At 52.2% G+C, this 17,541-nt stretch overlaps 9 protein-coding genes across 9 annotated transcripts; 7 read left to right on the top strand and 2 right to left on the bottom strand.

Moving 5' to 3' along the window:
* Positions 1-153: 153 nt before the first annotated feature.
* BJX68DRAFT_268891 (uncharacterized protein) lies at positions 154-687 on the top strand (the record flags this gene model as incomplete). The annotated part of the gene is made up of 1 exon (XM_071046204.1): positions 154-687. One exon carries the CDS (start codon positions 154-156, stop codon positions 685-687), a length of 534 nt encoding a protein of 177 aa, XP_070896964.1.
* Positions 688-783: 96 nt separating this feature from the next.
* Positions 784-4,298, bottom strand: BJX68DRAFT_268890 (uncharacterized protein; the record flags this gene model as incomplete). The annotated part of the gene is made up of 12 exons (XM_071046203.1): positions 784-875; positions 938-1,000; positions 1,087-1,194; positions 1,294-1,731; positions 1,779-2,010; positions 2,074-2,217; positions 2,275-2,581; positions 2,636-3,043; positions 3,125-3,486; positions 3,544-3,837; positions 3,898-4,031; positions 4,094-4,298. 12 exons carry the CDS (start codon positions 4,296-4,298, stop codon positions 784-786), a joined length of 2,787 nt encoding a protein of 928 aa, XP_070896963.1.
* A 1,146-nt stretch (positions 4,299-5,444) lies between these two features.
* Positions 5,445-6,525, top strand: BJX68DRAFT_268889 (ankyrin repeat domain-containing protein; the record flags this gene model as incomplete). The annotated part of the gene is made up of 2 exons (XM_071046202.1): positions 5,445-5,926; positions 6,015-6,525. The coding sequence occupies 2 exons, from the start codon at positions 5,445-5,447 to the stop codon at positions 6,523-6,525; spliced, it is 993 nt and encodes a 330-aa protein (XP_070896962.1).
* Positions 6,526-6,554: 29 nt separating this feature from the next.
* BJX68DRAFT_277203 (zinc-binding alcohol dehydrogenase family protein) lies at positions 6,555-7,738 on the bottom strand (the record flags this gene model as incomplete). Its single annotated transcript, XM_071048283.1, has 1 exon — positions 6,555-7,738. The coding sequence occupies one exon, from the start codon at positions 7,736-7,738 to the stop codon at positions 6,593-6,595; it is 1,146 nt and encodes a 381-aa protein (XP_070896961.1). The 3' UTR covers positions 6,555-6,592.
* Positions 7,739-10,223: 2,485 nt separating this feature from the next.
* Positions 10,224-12,043, top strand: BJX68DRAFT_256601 (nucleoside phosphorylase domain-containing protein; the record flags this gene model as incomplete). The annotated part of the gene is made up of 6 exons (XM_071043204.1): positions 10,224-10,715; positions 10,823-10,888; positions 10,938-11,151; positions 11,206-11,582; positions 11,643-11,959; positions 11,989-12,043. 6 exons carry the CDS (start codon positions 10,224-10,226, stop codon positions 12,041-12,043), a joined length of 1,521 nt encoding a protein of 506 aa, XP_070896960.1.
* A 34-nt stretch (positions 12,044-12,077) lies between these two features.
* On the top strand, positions 12,078-12,538 carry BJX68DRAFT_129232 (uncharacterized protein). The gene has a single exon (XM_071036266.1). It carries the CDS (start codon positions 12,130-12,132, stop codon positions 12,412-12,414), a length of 285 nt encoding a protein of 94 aa, XP_070896959.1. The 5' UTR covers positions 12,078-12,129; the 3' UTR covers positions 12,415-12,538.
* Positions 12,539-13,289, top strand: BJX68DRAFT_129233 (uncharacterized protein). The gene has a single exon (XM_071036267.1). It carries the CDS (start codon positions 12,663-12,665, stop codon positions 13,191-13,193), a length of 531 nt encoding a protein of 176 aa, XP_070896958.1. The 5' UTR covers positions 12,539-12,662; the 3' UTR covers positions 13,194-13,289.
* A 975-nt stretch (positions 13,290-14,264) lies between these two features.
* Positions 14,265-14,773, top strand: BJX68DRAFT_129236 (ankyrin repeat domain-containing protein). The gene has a single exon (XM_071036268.1). The coding sequence runs from the start codon at positions 14,372-14,374 to the stop codon at positions 14,717-14,719; it is 348 nt and encodes a 115-aa protein (XP_070896957.1). The 5' UTR covers positions 14,265-14,371; the 3' UTR covers positions 14,720-14,773.
* Positions 14,774-15,353: 580 nt separating this feature from the next.
* On the top strand, positions 15,354-17,342 carry BJX68DRAFT_241453 (60S ribosomal protein uL4). Its single transcript, XM_071040838.1, has 4 exons — positions 15,354-15,527; positions 15,671-15,765; positions 15,844-15,994; positions 16,064-17,342. The coding sequence occupies exons 1-4, from the start codon at positions 15,418-15,420 to the stop codon at positions 16,824-16,826; spliced, it is 1,119 nt and encodes a 372-aa protein (XP_070896956.1). The 5' UTR covers positions 15,354-15,417; the 3' UTR covers positions 16,827-17,342.
* The last annotated feature ends 199 nt before the right edge of the window (positions 17,343-17,541 follow it).

The following is a 17,541-nucleotide window of genomic DNA, read 5'->3' as shown; positions in this document are numbered from 1 at the left end:
CGCTTAATTTAGGCACTGACGAGATCGAATCAACAACCACGTTGATCCTCCTCGAAGCCGGGTTCAAACGAACACCACTAGAGCCCAACTTTCTTCGTCTTTCCATCCCCTCAGCTCCCTCCATGGGCAGGCTGTATCTACTGCCCTGAAGTGATGGCCCCACCCTTAGATAGTGATATCCTTGCCGGAAATGTCAAGGACCGAGATTATCAATCTATACATGAAACACTCGGTCCCCAACAAGCATTCAGCGCCCCACTGCCACACAGATTACAAGTTCATCAGCCAATGCACCGACATCTTTCATTTAGCCTGGTCCCTCCGCCATCTCCCTTGCCACTAGAGCTGACAGACTCAGTGAGGCCTTCACTAAAGGGGCTTGTTGGCGTTCAGAGACTCATGGTTGAGTTCAAGTCAGGGTCCGCTTTGCAGGGCCAAGGCAACCATATTCTTGACCGTTCTCCCATCCGCTACAGCGACAATGCCTCCGACTACATGACCCAGCGGACAACTGCCGACAACGTCGTCAGGCACGTCTTTGCCGAACCACAGGTCGTTGGGCCAGAGCCCAACGACAGCGCGACAACCCCCGCGGCCATGCGGCACCTGCGCATGCTGCTAGTCTCCCATTCACGACGCAAATGCGCCTCTAGGGCTAAGATTACTCAACAGTATACTGTCAACTAGGCACATTTAAAAAGGAGAGGCCGAACATCAAATCGCCAGTCATCGCTACCGTCCGGCCTGCTAAAATAATTTGGGCCCTCATACTATCATAACTCATCAATCGTTGAACAACCACCAGTTCCGCACTGGCCGTGAGATACTCAGCCCGTTTTCAGCAGCTGCACGGGACTCATAAGCATTGATAACAACTAGATGATGCATACTTAGTATATTGAAACCAGGAGCCATCGAGTCGAATCACGGAATATACTCACCCAACTCTCAAGCTCTTTCTCGTTCTGTCTGAGCTGGTCGTATCTCTGGTCAATGTGTGCTAATGGATTTTGGTGCGTGTCAGCCTAGCATCCGACCTCGAATCTCGATACGCATGTCAAGGGTCGGTGGGTATTGGATCCTCACCTGCAGTCCGATGCAGTACCTCCAACGCCTGCCTGTCCGTGTCGAAACTGTCCAGGAACCATTCAGCGTCTTCATGCGTTCCGATTGTACTGAGACAGAAACGGACGGCTGGTCATGACAGTATTAGCATACAAGAAGGACGAATCGTATCTCCAGGTCCATGCTGCACTCAACGCAAGAGAGAGCGAATTAGATGGGTGGACTCACCATCCTTCCGATACCCATTCCTATCCAAGAACCTCGCACAATCGACAATCGCATTGCGAAAGGCATCTTCAGGCTCCATCCAGGGGCACCCATCGGTAAGAATGAGGATAAGATACGGGCGCTCCAACTTCCTGCCAGCCTTGATGACAGAGTAGACGAGTGGGTCGAGGACCTTTTGCTTGAGGTTTGTCCCGATGGGGGTGGAGTGGTAAGGGTGCGGATACATGTTGGATATAATGCGCGCCACCGCGTCGCTGTCCAGATTGTCGGCGTTGGATATACTTTGGTTGATCATGCGGAGATGGACGCCCTTCCGCTGGTTGTTGGGGACAGCGCGGTTGGTGATGCTCGTCATGCGTGTGACGAGTTCTCTCTGCTTTGCCCAGCGCTGTTCGGTGTTGCGCCAGGGGCCCGTGTCGCTCATCGATCCGCTGTCGTCTGGTGACTGTCAGCATCGCCTTGACCTAAAGAGGAGGTAAATCTACCGCAGTAGATAACAGGCTGGTACAGAGCCAGTGTCGCAAGGTCTTTCAGCTGTTCGGGCGACTTCAAAGGGTTGTTTGGGTCATTTTTCAACTCAGCAGCCTTCTTGGCCACTTCCTCGGGGTATGTGTTGCCGAGAGGGAAGAAGTCTCCAAGGCCGTTATCCTTGACGGTATCGTTCACTGATTGATTGATATCAGCGGCGCTTCCTGGCTCAGGAGCCCTGTCAGCCTCCTACATGCAATCTCCCGTTAGCAGTCTAGCATAGAGTGCAAGACAATTCGAATAGTTCCTTACAGTGCCAAGGGTGGGGATGATCTCGGGCTCCTGAAAGTCTGCTGGAGCCTTGGGATCTTCAGCGTAGGACATCTCCGTGACCGAAACCTGGACATCCAGATTCAACTTGTCCTTCCATCTTTCTTCAGGGATTTGTGTCCCCATCTGTTCCTCTCGTCAGTGAAGCCATCTCAAACACCAGAGCATAGCAGGAGGGATCACCATGTCCACCTCCCAGTAGAGCCGCCCGTTTAGTAGATCCTCGACGTGAACAGGTTCCAGGCTCTGCAATTGCTGCTGCTGAATCTTCTTGATCAGGAACGTAGTCAGTGGGATGTAGGCCGTCACCTGGACATTTTGCGCCTCTAGATCAGCGCAATTGGAGCAGACCGTTTCGCCGTTTTGCGTGGCCGGCTGGCTGAAGTTGTAGACATTGGTCACAAAATGAGCATCTGCGAATGTTTTCTGTGTCTCGCCCTTTGGCAGGAGGTAGACTTTCAGATTGAAAGGGTTTCCCCCCATGGCGAATCTGACATACTCAGCGGGCCGTTTCAATAGTAATATCAAGGGCAGGATCACATACTTGGCATATCGAATACTAACAGCGTAGTCTTTAGTCTTGACGCCATCCGCCGTCGCGATTATGCCGTCAATCGGTGCATCAGACTTTGCGATCCCAAGCGCCTGGCGCCGCGTCACACCATAATTGTTGTTGATATACTCGTGGAGAGCCAGCGTTTGATCCTGGTCTGTGGCGTATTTCCAGCGCTTAAGTTCCGGATACGTATACCCTAGCTTGAACCAATCGCGGGCGTCATTGGGCGTCCAGAGTGTGCCAGCCTCGTCCTTGTGAAAGGGGCGGAATGCGGTTTTGTTGGTGATGATCTTGCCCATTCCGATGGTCTCTTGATTGAAGATCCGAGTTGTGTCTGCTTTGAACCACTCCTCGGGATGCAGGGTCTGCCAGATTGCATACAGCCGGTCCAGGTTGCTATCATTCAATCAGCCCATTGGTTGACAGAGTAGAGAAGAGAGCAGCAGGATGTCCAAGTGCACTTGCCAGTGATGGAACCAGAAGACAGGGTCGAATGTCGCCACGGGGATCTGCGACATGTGGCCTCCATCCCCGCCGACCCAATAGTGGATGTTATTATGGATGAATTCGAGATTCATATCATTTGTCACTTTGGTCTTGCTGGAGGAGTCTTCGCTGGCGTCGCGGGCAGTGGTTGCAAAGCTCACAAAGTTCATCGGATAGGTCAGCAGTCGATACACCAGCTCAGTGGCCTCGCCGTACTCGAAGCCTGTGATTGACGGCTGCTTGTTCAAGAATTCGTTGGCTGTTTTCGTGTTTACAACGCCATTTGCCCAGGATTTGCTGTCAGTCCGCTCTTTGTCTGTCGGGCATCGGCTGGTCGCGAGACACTCGCCGTACTATGGGACTGTCAGAGGAGATAGCCCACGATGGACGAGGGTCTGATGGACACTTACGCGTAGGGGTTCGGGAAATTCCCACCATTTCAGGGAACCCACGCCAAAATCTGCCATCTTCTGCTGCTGCGGCATGCGGAACTTGAAGAGCGGATTATCCTTGGCTACTGACTTGCCGAGTACTTTCATATTGAGTGTCTCCCGATCCAGGAGCTTCGGTATTGTGGCGTTCTTCGCCCAGTCCCAGTACGGGAGTCTCCAAGTGCTGGCAGCTTTCCGCAGCTCATCCTTCTTGGTTTTGCTCGCTTGCATCTTTGGGATAATTTCTCCGACTATGATCTCATAGATCCTTTGCTATCCACTATGATTCAGTAACAGATATGGTATCGAGATTCAAGATATCAAGGCACCTACCTCATAGAGGAGGAGATACGGTCGATGCCACAGGGGGAACAGACAATTGGCATGCACACAGTATCCCTTGCCATGGACCTCATCGACTGTAGCCTCCGGTTCATCCCAGGACTTGTACGGCATGCCATGAATACCTGGAAAAACACAATCAGGAGACGATCCCATATGATGCTTGGAGTATTTCAGTCTGAATCACCTGCGATCTGGAAATACGAGTCCCTATCCTTCGGGTCCATTTGCTGAAAGTAGTCCAGCGCCAGGACAAACAGAACCACCTGATCTCTGTCTGCTTGGTCCTTGCTTTCAATCCATTCATTGATCTCTCGCCGGATGGGCACTTGCCCATCAGGGGACAGGCCGTCCTTGATTCCTTGGATCGGATAGTACCGGTGTGCGCACATTATTGCTCGTAATCAGTCTGTAACCCAGGCGGACCTACGCCTATTATGAGCCCTTTCTCCAAGATTACTAACGGACCCCGCGAAATGCGGCCTGGCCGAAAATGAAGCCAAGATTCACTAAAGTCCGAGGATTCTTCACGGGCGATGATGGAATCGGCTAATTGCACCATGAGCCTAGTTGCGGTGCAATCTCATGCGGGTGATGGGATACAGGGTATGTTGATTCGTCCACGTAACCACTGGTTTGTTTCGGACTGCATGAAGACTCGAGGGAACTTAATCCCGGTGTTTGCTGCTCAATAGAACTTGCAGCCTTTGGTTCAGATCCATCGGGTGCCAAGAGGAGCACCTCCGAGGTGAAGTCTGTATGGCTGAGAGAAGTAGGCTACCGGTCAGCTGGATGCCTGCTATCGTCCAGTCGACAATGAAATAATGGATGATGATGGTGGTGAAGACGATGAAAGTTTTTGGTGCTGGGTACGAACTGCGGGGATACAGCCAGCCACGTTCTTCAAGCGGCAGCGTTATTAATTGTCTCATCCACTCTCTGCAAAAACGCATGAGAGCAATGGGTATGGTTGTGCTTGAGCGGAATGCAAAGGATTGGGACTCGTGGATATCGAATTTTGAGGACTCGGAATTATTTCATGGATGGTGAGCGAGGGAGCGTAGATGTCTGCAGAGCTCGTCACAGGCAACCGGTTGGTGGACGCGCCTTTCCAAAGATGAGCGGGATGCCTGCTGCACAAGATGCAATACCGAGCCAGTGGCTTCCTTCTCCTGATTGTATTCGTCTGATAGGAAAGCGCATGATAACGAAATGGCTCTGCGCTTGTAGCACCCTCGCTGTCCAGGTTAGCACAACTATCTGGAGAGGAACATCACGTCCGACTGACTCATGGATGGCTGATCAAATCAGAGCTCCCTGGCGACGTGTCTGTGAGAGAGGACTTGACGGCGAAGCTGGATGATCAGGCTTCCCCTCTTCCCCCAAACCTTGCGCTTTATGGTAAAATCATCGACAGAATCTATACACAGTGGACCGCAGAGCTAGACCTAACCGCATATAACCATATCTAGGTAGCTCTACTGTTTCACAGGATCCAATCTATCTTCTATCTCCTCTGGCCGGCTTCCACAACAAAAATGCAGTCCATATGGGAAGATGCACGCACCGGGAAACTCACGGAAAAAAGACTGCTGGACCACATGATGGAAGACCCCGACTCCCTCGACGGCCCAGATACGACCGGTACTACTCCATTGGGACACGCCCTCAAGGCATCCAAGGCCTCGGTGGTGGAACTGCTCATGAAGAACACTGCCGACCCAGATACGTTATCGGAAGGGTTGACGCCCACGTACCTCGCTGTCATTGCGCCCGACAACAGCGAACGACTCCTTCAGCTACTTCTGGGGAGGAACCCCAAGACCCTTGATACTCCGGTCCCGTTAAAGAAGGATGAAACCCCGCTCATGGCTGCTATAACTGTGGCGCGAAATCCCAGACTCGTCAAGCAGCTCGTCGAGGCGGGAGCCTCGCTGGACAAGACAAACGGCGATGGAAAGTCCGCACGGAGTTTGGTAGATCTTCTACCGGAGGAGGAAAAGAAGGAGACGTTGGATGCGTTTGTCTCGGCATCAAAACGAACGAAGATACCGCAAGTCTCCCCTTTCTTCTTCCGCCCCTACGATTCTTCTAACTTGTCACTACAGCGGTGTGTTCATCCACTATGTCTCCGCCAATGAGCTGGCTGTACTCCGAGAGCCCGTCGCTGCAGGCGGAACCATCGTCATCCAAGCGCCATTCATGATAGACGATGTTCCACGTAACAGGGCGGAAGCAGGGATCGACTTGATGTATTTGGACAGCAGTACCGGCGACGCAAGCGATGAAGAATCCTTCGACGTGCCTTTGCAGATGACAGTTAACCGCGTGGACCGAGCTATAGAGTGCAAGAGCAAGCAGGCGTATCGTGGCTATCAAGGACGAACAACGCTCAAGCCGCAGCCATGGCTTGGTCAACAGAATCTGACGCTCAGCGTCGAGATTGGGGAAGATGAATTCGTAGTGTACGCTAATGGCAGAAAGACTGGGAGAGTGAGGAGAGCAATCAAGGCGCCCATCACGCACGTCAATTACTGGACTCTGTTTGCTGGCATGGCGCCGATCATGGGGGACCGACTGACGGTGACGACGTATCGGGATTCCAGTCTTGTTCCATAAAGACGGCATAGTATAAGAATTGTACAAGGCACTGAATTCCATATATGTTACGTGCTAGCATCATAGATCACTTGATGGTGACAACGACCTTCCCCCCGCGGCCCTTTTTGCTGGTCTCGAGTGCAGCTTGAATCGACCCAAGACCCTCACCAGCAACGGCCGGCTCAGGATAGGTTTCATACATGCCAGCTTCAAAGGTCTTGGGAAGAAAGTCCCTGTAGATCTTCCATCCCACAGTTTCAGCTCGGTCCTCTCCCTCCTCCCCCCGAATATCAATCGCCTGGATCGGCTGCACCTCCACGCCGTGTGGGACTGTCAACTTCCAATCATCATCCACCCCATCCCCCGTCGTATGAACCCTCTTGACTGCGTAGATTGGCGGGTCCGCCTCAAAGATCTTGAGTATCGGCTCGATCGAACCTTTCGCCCCGATCGCATCAAAGATACCCACGAGATGTCCCCCTCTTACAAGCGCCTCTCGGACTTGCTTGACCACTTCCTCGCCCTCACTCCTATAATCAATCACAACCCTCGCCCCCAGCCGCCGCACAGTCTCAAAGTTTGTCCTCGACGCCGTCGCAATCACATCATACCCCGCCGCTGCCGCCATCTGCACAGCATTACTCCCAACACTGCTCGTCGCACCCCAAACCAGGACCGCCGCCTTGGTCGCAGACACTCTATCCCGCTGCTCCTGGTCCAGCGTCGGAAGCTCCAGCCCCATGCCATCAGGCACCGGCTGAAACAACGCCGCCGACGCAGTCGAAACACCCAGCGGCAGCACGGCAGCCCGCTCAAAGGGCATACTCGCAGGGATCACAGCGGCCATATTATTCCACAGCACGGCATGCTCCTGAAACGCGGCGTGGCGATCATCGCCCGTTGCAAGGCGCAGCGCGTGCCCTGCGACGCGGTCGCCGACGGCAATCTGGTGGAGGCCCTCGGCGCTGTCGTTGACTTCGCTGCCAACATGCACGACTTCCCCGGCAACATCGACGCCTAGGATCAGCGGGTACTTGAAGTCCGTCCAGGGCTCGTCTTGCATCTTCCAGTCGATTTGGTTGATTGCGACGGCGTGGACGCGGATCACAAGTTCGTTTTCGTTGGGGTAGCGGTCGGGGGTTTCTTCGATGGACAGGGGGCGGGCGTTGAGGGAGATTAGCAGGGCGGCGTGGTTGGGTGGGGGGAGGATGTACGCTGGGTTGGTGGTCATTGTCGCGGTTTGTTGTTGACTTGTGATTTCTTGGGGAGGGGAAATGAACACTTCAGGGCAGGGCTGTCTATGTAGATTTACGAGGTCAGGAAGGAATATCTTGGTGTTGGGTGTAAGCCGCCTTGCCCGGAGGAGGATATTAAGATCTTTCCAAGTTGATTTCATCACTTGTCAGGTCAGACACTCCTGCGCGTGTCAGGGCCAGGGTAGCCCACTACTAGTATCCAAAGTGCAGTCCAGCGGTCCCAGATAGCCCGAGAGAAAAGCCAGCTGGGGGTGCCAAGGGAAGTAGGGTAACTCCCAACCTTCAGAAAGCATCCGTTACAATGGATGGCCCTGCATACACCCGCTCATCGAATCAGATATAACCCCGGAAGCCTCCGGCCATGCATACGTTTCGCATTTCGGATGCACGAGGCCGGATTTGGCAATCCTGGCTGCATACTAGGGACCATACAGGAATGGCCGGACATCCCATACCACTCGCTCGAAAAGTCGGGAATAGGAAGACCTCTCCAATTAGCTTACACGTCGGACGGTTACGTGGTCTATGGCGCTTGACAGCAAAATAATGATGTAGAGCGTCGAGGTAGTTCTCCGCTCATTGTTACGCCGGGCCGAACTTAGAGAAGAAAATTGAAGACGATCGGTCGAGCTAATTTCCAAAAGCAGTTATAAAGTATTGTATCTGATAGTTAGGATATGGCAGACAAAGAAGTAATAGTAAGGCATCTGAATTGATCGTTGTTGTTTTTACTGTCTTGCCTAGGCTATAACAAGCAATTTCTATCATGATTATAAAAACTGCATGACGAATACCTCTACCTTGATATAAGAGCGATCCACTTCATTCCCAAGTCCCTTGCCTCCCAATTATTATTGTGCACCTATCGTGCAGCCGCATAGTTTCCAGGCCCCGAGTGCTGATAATGCGCCTGCACTGTCTTTATTAAAAACCCCTTAGCTTGGACCTATGCTTTTAGCCATAATGGTACTCATCATACATGCAAGGACGTTTCACTTCGTCTATGAGGGTCGTAGTCGCATAATATAGTGCCGAATCATAAGACAAGGTGGTGGAGTGTTTAGGTGTCGAGCCGTGTTCCCAATATAGGTGATGTAGTGTATACGCAATATGGATTAGGTATAATTCCTGTGCGAGCTGCGATTAATATCCAGGATGGAAACAATAGACATTACAGGATGGGCGTTGAGAGTAGAAACGCGTCGGTATCATCAGCCTCAGTTCTCTTTCTAGTCGTGTTTGGGTCCTGCGTGTAGCGTATCGCAGAAATTAGTTGGTTCTATTAGGGATATAGTGAATGCCTTATCTAGAAGGGGATTTGAACCTTTATAGGGTGTGCTTCTGTGGAGCTTTATCGGATACTAGACATGGGACCTAGACTCGAGTCTGTCTTTACGTTGTTCTATGGGCCTAGCCAGGTTTAATGTCCGTTTTCCTTCTCTGCGTATGATTTTGATCCGGATGGGTTAATCTAAATCTGCATGGCAGTCGGTTCTAGGTGTATGTTTGCTTCGCAGTGGACACTAGTAATAAATTGATATCATGCCCCGGTCAAGTCCCTTTTCTAATACCAAGCAGCCAGTATTTGATGGCCAGCTGAATTGGACTCAACCTCCATGGTAAATATTTGTTAGCTTGTTGTTACTCATTTAACGGTCAAGCCAATCATTATCAAAACTTGGCTCGTCGCATAGTAATCCAACGTAAACCGGTATAATGTACGCTTAGGGTTAATCTACGATAATAGAGCCTTGAGGGTCACTCTAGCTAGTTCTTGGTGCCTTGGAAGTTGTTTCTCGGGTAATAGAACCATTCTTTCTATACCTCTACTTCTATTCTCTAGAGGAGGATCACCGGGGGCAAAGCAAGTCCACGCAAATAGGTAAACTGGAGTAGTCAACCCCTTGACATAGGCAAAGCTCAACAAAGCCACTAAGACTGGGAGACAACTCTCTATAAGCCTGGCTTGCTGGCCCAAAAGACTTGGCTAACAGTCCAAGAGTCAGAATAATGAAGAAACTCAGCGGCGTTACCTGGTATAGCCTCTAAATAAATTCTTAGAGTAGTCAGTTCCACTAAGTCGCCCCGTAGGCAACAACATTCTCACATGGTTCATACTGTCCTTGAGGATGCATAACGGTTTTAGTACTGCAGTAGCCTATTTTAATTGAGCTCGGGGGCTGCGAAAGCTCTCCCTCCAATTGGCGAGTCCCGTGACAGAAAGCGCTTGCCAGTTGGGAGCGGGCTGAGGCTCGCGGTTTCCCCCTCACAACCTCCTCGCCACTTTCCCAATTTCTCCAAATGGCAGGAGCGTTTCTGGTCGCCGACCCCTCCATCGACTCTCGGAGCGATGTCGACAAAATCCGCTCCTCTCATTGAACAATCCCCGCCCAGACTCGCCCACCATGACTATACGGTGGGCTGGATCTGCGCGCCCAGGAGCAAGCGGCCGCGGCCGTGATGCTCGATGAGCTGCACGAAAACCTGGCAAACCCAATCGGCGACCACAACACTTACACTCTAGGCTCAATTGGAAGCCACAACGTCGTGATCGCATGGCTGCCAAAGGGTCAAATGGGCACCAACTCCGCCGCGGCTGTGGCAACACGGATTGTTAACACATTCCCCTCTATTCGGACAGGTCTCATGGTTGGTATCGGCGGCGGCTTTCCTCCCAAAGTTCGACTGGGCGACGTTGTCGTGGGCACCCCGAGTGGTCAGTGGCCTGGGCTTGTGCAGTGGGATTTTGGCAAGACCGAGTCCGAAGGCTTCAAGCGTATCGGGGCTTTGAATAATCCCCCAGCACCGCTGCTGACTGCGCTGTCGAAATTAGAGGCTCGCCATCTGGTGGAAGGGTCGAGGATTCGGCATCATCTGGATGTGGTGGAGAGGAAGGGGAAGAAGATGGCTTTGAAATTCACTCGGCGCGATCATCTTCACGACCCGCTAGATGTGCTGCCCCAAACTCAGCACTGGACGGCCTTTGAGACCATATAGGCGTCTATTTTGACCTTCCTCGGATCTCTGCTTGGTCGGTGGGCTTACACTCCGCCGGTTAGGTCGCAAAGACCGTGTCACTGGAGGAGCCAAAAGTCCATTACGGCCTAGTCGCCTCCGGAAACCAAGTCATCAAAGACGCAAAATACCGCGACTCGCTGAACACAAGCCTGGGAGGTATTGTGCGTTGAGATGGAAGCCGCAGGACTCTCCAACAACTTCCCTTGCTTGGCCATTCGCGGCATCTGCGATTATGCAGACGAGGGCAAGAACAAAGATTGGCAGGAATATGCTGCTGGAGTAGCTGCTGCTTTTGCAAAGGAATTGCTCGAGGTGGTTCAGCCAATCGAGCTGAACCGCGAACGGTCGGTGAAGGATGTGCTTGACCAAGGTAGCATTTCTACTCTATTCAACGGTTTTCGTCATGTCTAACATGTATCAACAGTGGCAAATGCAGTACTCAGAACGCAAAATGACGTTGAGCATTTGAGGTCTTTTGTGGATGAACAGAAGACCTCTGATATTCTGAACTGGCTCACACTGACCGACTATGGTCCGCAGCAGGCCGACCATTTGCGAAGACGTGAACCAAGCACCGGTCAGTGGCTGCTGAGCTCTACCGAGTACAGCCACTGGGTGAAAACGGCCGGCCAAATCTTGTTCTGCCCTGGGATACCAGGCGCCGGCAAAACAATCATGGCAGCTATCGTCATTGATGACCTCCATCAGCGACTTCGACATAAGCAAGATGTGGGTATCGTATACATCTATTGCAACTATCAGCGCCAGGAGGAACAGACACTCCACGACCTCCTCCTTGATGTACACAAGCAACTATTACGGCAAAGACCAACCGTATCGCATGCAATTCTGAACCGCTAGGAGGGACTCCGTCAACTGAAAACGCAGCCTTCGCTAGGTGAAGTTGCTAATGACATCCACAGCCTGTCTGATCTATATGATCGATTGTTCATCGTGGTAGATGCGCTAGATGAGTGCCAGACCGCGAACAACTGCCGCACGAAGTTCATCAACGAGCTCCTCAGCCTTCAGTCACGACACAACGCAACCATTTTTGCTACTTCAAGATTGATTAACGATGTCGCGGAGAGATTTCAGCAAGCGACCTTGCTGGAGATTCGCGCAAATCCCGAAGATGTAGGAGTCTTTTTGGCTGCGAACATGGCAAACCTGCCAGCGTTCGTGCGGAAGAGCGAAGCCCTTCAAGACAGTATCAAGACAGTATCAAGACAGCCATTCCTGAGGCCATTGACGGCATGTAAGTTGTATATCCCGTTAACTCTGGACTTGAACTAAGAACATCAAGGTTCCTACTCGCTCGTTTATTATTGAGTTCCTTGAGGACAAAATGACCCCAAGGGCCATGAGAAACGCTTTGGATGAGCTACAGAGACGTGCCCAAGGGAAGTCAGGCGATGACCACCGAATGCAATTATTATCCGAGGCGTACGATCAAGCTATGGAGAGGATAAACAGCCAACGAGAGGGCTACCGCAAGCTCGCTCGGAATGCCTTGTCGTGGATCGTCTTCTCGAATAAAGCACTTCGGTCCTCAGTCTTGCAGGACGTCCTTGCCGTGGAATTAGAAGACACTGAATTCGATCCTACCAACCGACCAGAAGTGGGAGTATAGTGTCGGTATGCGCAGGCTTGGTTGCAGTCGATGAAGATAGCAACGTGATTCGACTAGTCCATTACACGACACAGGAGTACTTCTCGCCAAGAGCCGAGGCTTGGTTGTCCGTTGCCGAGTCTCGAATCGCAAAGACCTGTATCACTTATATTACTGTCCGGCATCGTCAACATTTTCCGCGCAAAAGGGGATCCAGGCCTCGGGGCTGGAGCCATAGTTCATTTGACTATAGCAGTTTCGATTTCGATATGCCTTCCCTGCCTAGCTTGCCCTCATCGCAGGCTGGTGGAGCTCCGGAGCTTCAATTGCCCCAAGATGCTTCATCTGCGTCAAGCTTTCACAACACCATCTCCGAGTCAGGGTATGAGGAAGATCCGGAGACGCCTGTCTCCGAGGGTGATTCCGTATGGGGCGCTAATGAGTCAAGTGATACGGATCAGTCAAGCCAGCCTGATCAAGATCAATCAACTTCTGAAGAGGAAGAACAATCTGATAGTACGGAGAGCGAATCTGTCAATCACGGTTCCCTACATGACTCGGATACCCCGCTTGACTTCTGGTCAGGCTCGCAAATTATACTTGGGTCTACGTTGATTGAACCGAACACGACGAAACTCAACAGTTTTCTGGAAAGAGGCGACGCCAATCTACCCCGGTTGCACTCTCTGACTGGTGATGCTTCGTACGACTATGCATTCCTCAACTGGGGCCACCACGCCCGGGCCTCATCGGCAGATGGGGAAAGTTTGTTATGGACTTTCTTGAAGAGGATGAGTTAATGTGGGAGATAGGAAAGCACTTGCTTTATCCACTGTTGGGCCTCCCCGAGGGGATTGGCTCGCATATCGCGTCTCATTTTGGACTGAAACGGTCCGTCAAAGCCCTCTTGGACAAGGGAGCTTGTGTCCAAGCTAAGAGGAAGGCGGACTGGGGGCCGCAAGTTTAGAGTGAAACAGACATAGTTGAGCGTATGGTACAGGCGCTATATCAGCAACGTGATCGGATAGACAGGCACAATCTTGTGGGTTCGACACCTTTACTACGAGCCTCAGACAATGGCCATGGCGATGTGGTCGAGCTGCTTATGAACCACGGTGCCGATATCAACGCGAGAACATTCAAGGGCGAAACCGCCCTATCCCGAGCTGCGGATAGAGGCGACACCGCCATGGTGTCCTAGCTGCTCAGCCTTGGGGCGGATGCAAATGCTCGGTCAGAAGTATACTCGGAGAGCGGAGCTACTAGCCCGCTGATGACCCCCGGCGAATCTTCAGAGGCCTCATCCCGCCCAGGCAAGATACCACTGATCCTCGCAGATCTCGTGGTCATACGGCGATTGTGAAGTTACTTCTAGACCAGGGGGCTGATCACGAAGCACGGGCCGCTCAGACTGGAACTGCACTGAACGCACCTGCTCACGCCGGATACGACGATAAAGTCCGACGACTGTTGGAGCGAGGCGCTGCGATTGAGAGTACGAGTCGATGGGGAACCACTCCTATCTTGGGTGCTAGTACTCCGAGCATCATACCTTGGGACGACGACGAAGTCGTTCGCCACGTGAATACTGTTCGGCTGCTGGCCGATCGCGGTGCCAACCTCGAAGCAAGATCTTTTTCCAATCGCACACCTCTGGCTAGAGCTGCAGAGGACAGTAGCTGCGAGGCCGTGGCACGAGTACTTCTCGAGAAGGGCGCAGATATCGAATCCAGAGATGAACAGGGAGATACGCCACTGGGCATAGCTGCTTATGAAGGCAATGAGAACTTGGTACGGCTACTTATTGACAAAGGGGCCGATATTGAAAGCAAGAATAATGAAGGCAACACTCCTCTTTACACAGCATCTAATAGGCCTGCCTGTTCGCACATAGTTCAGCTACTACTTGAGGGGCGCGAGTACAGAAGCAAGAAACAATAAGGGGAATACAGCCCTGTCAATTGCCGCGAGGGGTGGTATGAAAGACGCGGCGCGGTTGCTGCTTGCAAAAGGCGCAGATATCGAGGCGAGAAACAACAGTGGTGACACGCCCTTGTCTCTAGCTCCTCAGAGAGGCAATCGGCACACAGTACAGCTGCTGCTCGAGCGGGGAGCCAACATCGAGGTCCGGAACAACAATGGCGATACCGTGCTTGCTGTTGCTGGTCAGAGAGATCGGTTGGATGTAGTACGGGTATTGCTGAGTTCTGGCGCCGATCCTGAGGCTCGCAACAATGATGGTGAACCGGCTTTGTCGATGGCCACCAAGGACCTACTTGAAGCAGATACCCAATCTGAAAGCGGATTGATTTCGAAATCAGCGTAATTGCTCAGATCCGACCAAGAAATTGTGCTTTTGTGCTTAGACCCCCCTTTCTAGATTTTAGTGGTAAGTTAAAGTCTCTGCTAGTTTATATGGTAAAATGAACAGGGAATTTGGGCCGAGGCCGGCCTCTTAACAAAGGCCGATTGATGAAGGTCTTATGGAAGGCCTCAACCTATTCTATATAGAAACCGAAGGTGGTAAGGAAGTATATTTAGTTTACTATACAAAAATTAGTGGAGAAGTAAACATCTTTCCCTAGTCGGCTGGGGGTGGCACAAAAAGGCAAGGGGAGTTTGAGCAATGCCACGTTGGTTGATTTGTTTATCGCTGAACAGGGCGAGTATGGCAAGAGCTGGTATACATGATCATAAATTGCGGCCACCAATGACTTGTACATATATCCATTTTCATAAAGCTGTGATAGAGTGAATACACGATGAAGTGTACGGAGTACTTGGATTCTTTCTGTCAACGAATCAAGATGAACTTTGATGTGGTGGTGGACTCTCTGCCTGAGGTATCCGCCAAGAACATTCGATCCCAAAGCGGCAGAACAGGGCTTAGGGCATTCCCGCACACGACGACGGCCGGGCAGACACTAACGCACTAAGCGAAAAATTCCACCAGGCGATCTCGAAAAGAACTTCGATCCGCAACCTCGAAGGACGACAACCCGACCAACCTCACCGTCGACAACAATGGCGTCTCGTCCTACCGTCTCTATCGCCTCGGCCGAGGGCAAGCCCACCGGGGCTACCGCTCCCCTCCCGGCTGTTTTCACCGCGCCCATCCGTCCTGACATCGTCCAGTATGTGCGACCCTTGATTTGTTGTGCGGGTGGGAGATGAGAGAAAAAAGCGAGAGGAAGAGCAGGAATATTGCGATGCAGCATTGCGGATTCAGCAGAGAGGATGAGAGAGAGAACATCGGACTGACTGTTTTGAACTACAGGCAGGTTCACACCGGTTTGGCCAAGAACAAGAGACAGCCCTACGCCGTGAGCGAGAAGGCTGGTGAACAGACTTCCGCTGAGTCCTGGGGTACCGGTATGTTTACGAACCGCGCCAATTGAATTGGGAGAGGAAGGAATTCGTGGCTGATCAGATTTTTCTTCACGACTCCAGGCCGTGCTGTCGCCCGTATCCCCCGTGTCTCCGGTGGTGGTACTCACCGTGCTGGTCAGGCTGCCTTTGGTAACCAGTGCCGTTCCGGTCGCATGTTCGCTCCCACCAAGGTCTGGCGCAAGTGGCACCAGAAGGTGAACCAGGGACAGAGGTACGACGATTCTGAATTTGGGGATTCAACGTCCAGAGACCAGAGGATAGAAGACTGACGAGATGATAGACGTTTCGCTACCGCCTCTGCTCTGGCCGCCTCCTCCGTCCCCTCTCTCCTCTTCGCCCGCGGCCACCGCATCGGCAACGTCGCCGAGGTCCCCCTTGTCATCGACTCCAAGACCTTTGAGAACGCCGCCATCACCAAGACCAAGGCCGCCGTCGCCCTCCTCCAGGCTGTTGGTGCCGGCCAGGAGCTCGTCAAGGTCTCCAAGTCCCGCAAGCTGCGCGCCGGTAAGGGTAAGCTCCGTAACCGCCGCTTCCGCCAGCGCCGTGGACCCCTCGTCGTCTACAACCCCGAGACCGACGGCAAGGAGCTCGTCCGCGCCTTCCGCAACATCCCCGGCGTCGAGACCTCGTCCGTCTTCGCCCTCAACCTCCTCCAGCTCGCCCCCGGTGGCCACCTCGGCCGCTTCATCGTCTGGACCTCCTCCGCCTTCGAGGCCCTCGACACCGTCTACGGCACAACCACCACCCCCTCCGCCCTCAAGAAGGACTTCCTCCTCCCCTCCAACCTCGTCGCCAACGCCGATCTCGCCCGCCTCATCAACTCCTCTGAGATCCAGTCCGTGCTCCGCGCCCCCAAGGGCGAGGCCCGCACCAAGCGCGCCAATGTCCAGAAGAAGAACCCGCTCCGCAACAAGCAGGTTATGCTCCGTCTTAACCCCTACGCTGCTGCGTTCTCCAAGGAGAAGCTCGGCCAGAAGCCTCTTGACGGCGGTAAGCCCGAGGCTACTTCGGCTGCTTTCATCAACACTCTCCACGAGGAGTAGATTATGTTGTTAAGATAGAAAGTATCCGTCGCGGCCTTCTTCTTCGTTTTTAGGTGACACAAATGGTTATGGTTGGTTTTTCCTCTTAAAAATGGTAGCACCGTGCAAATAAAGGGATTTGCAATACCCATTCGCTTTTCTTTTAGCCTCAATAATACTTATGAGTAACGTCATTCATGGTTTGAGGTGTGTAGACTAGACTGTAGACGGTTGACGACCTGATTTTCCCTTGGTTGCATGGCCCTTGCGTTCAGTCGTTTCCAGTGGCAAGTTTGTTGTTGCGTTCTGGGCGCGCTGGCTTGTAATGTAGACCAAGCCCCGGGGAATTTGTCGATCAACTAAACTTGTTTGAAGTAGATGAATGGGGAGTTTGACTTGGATTCTTTGACTGGGGTCGTCTGAATGGATCCGACTTACCGCGGGGTTATCAGTATCACGTTGATGGATGCAAGTTTTGACCGGATGCACAAAGATTATACCACAGACACTTGACAGCAAAATATATTTCAATACATCCTATCCGTCGATCCCAGATTTTGAGCCAATTACTAACTACAGTCTTATGGGCAGTGTGAGAACCATACGTAAGTCAATAATATAATCCCGAATACGGAATTATCTTGCCTAACTCCACAGATATATATATATATATATATATCAAGTACATCGTAGGCAACCGATTCCCCACCATATTGGCACCATGAAATCAAAGGCT

This window comes from Aspergillus pseudodeflectus (genome assembly GCF_044049435.1).
Source record: "Aspergillus pseudodeflectus strain CBS 756.74 chromosome Unknown BJX68scaffold_34, whole genome shotgun sequence".
Taxonomy (NCBI): domain Eukaryota; kingdom Fungi; phylum Ascomycota; class Eurotiomycetes; order Eurotiales; family Aspergillaceae; genus Aspergillus; species Aspergillus pseudodeflectus.
This window is presented reverse-complemented; position numbering and strand designations above follow the sequence as displayed.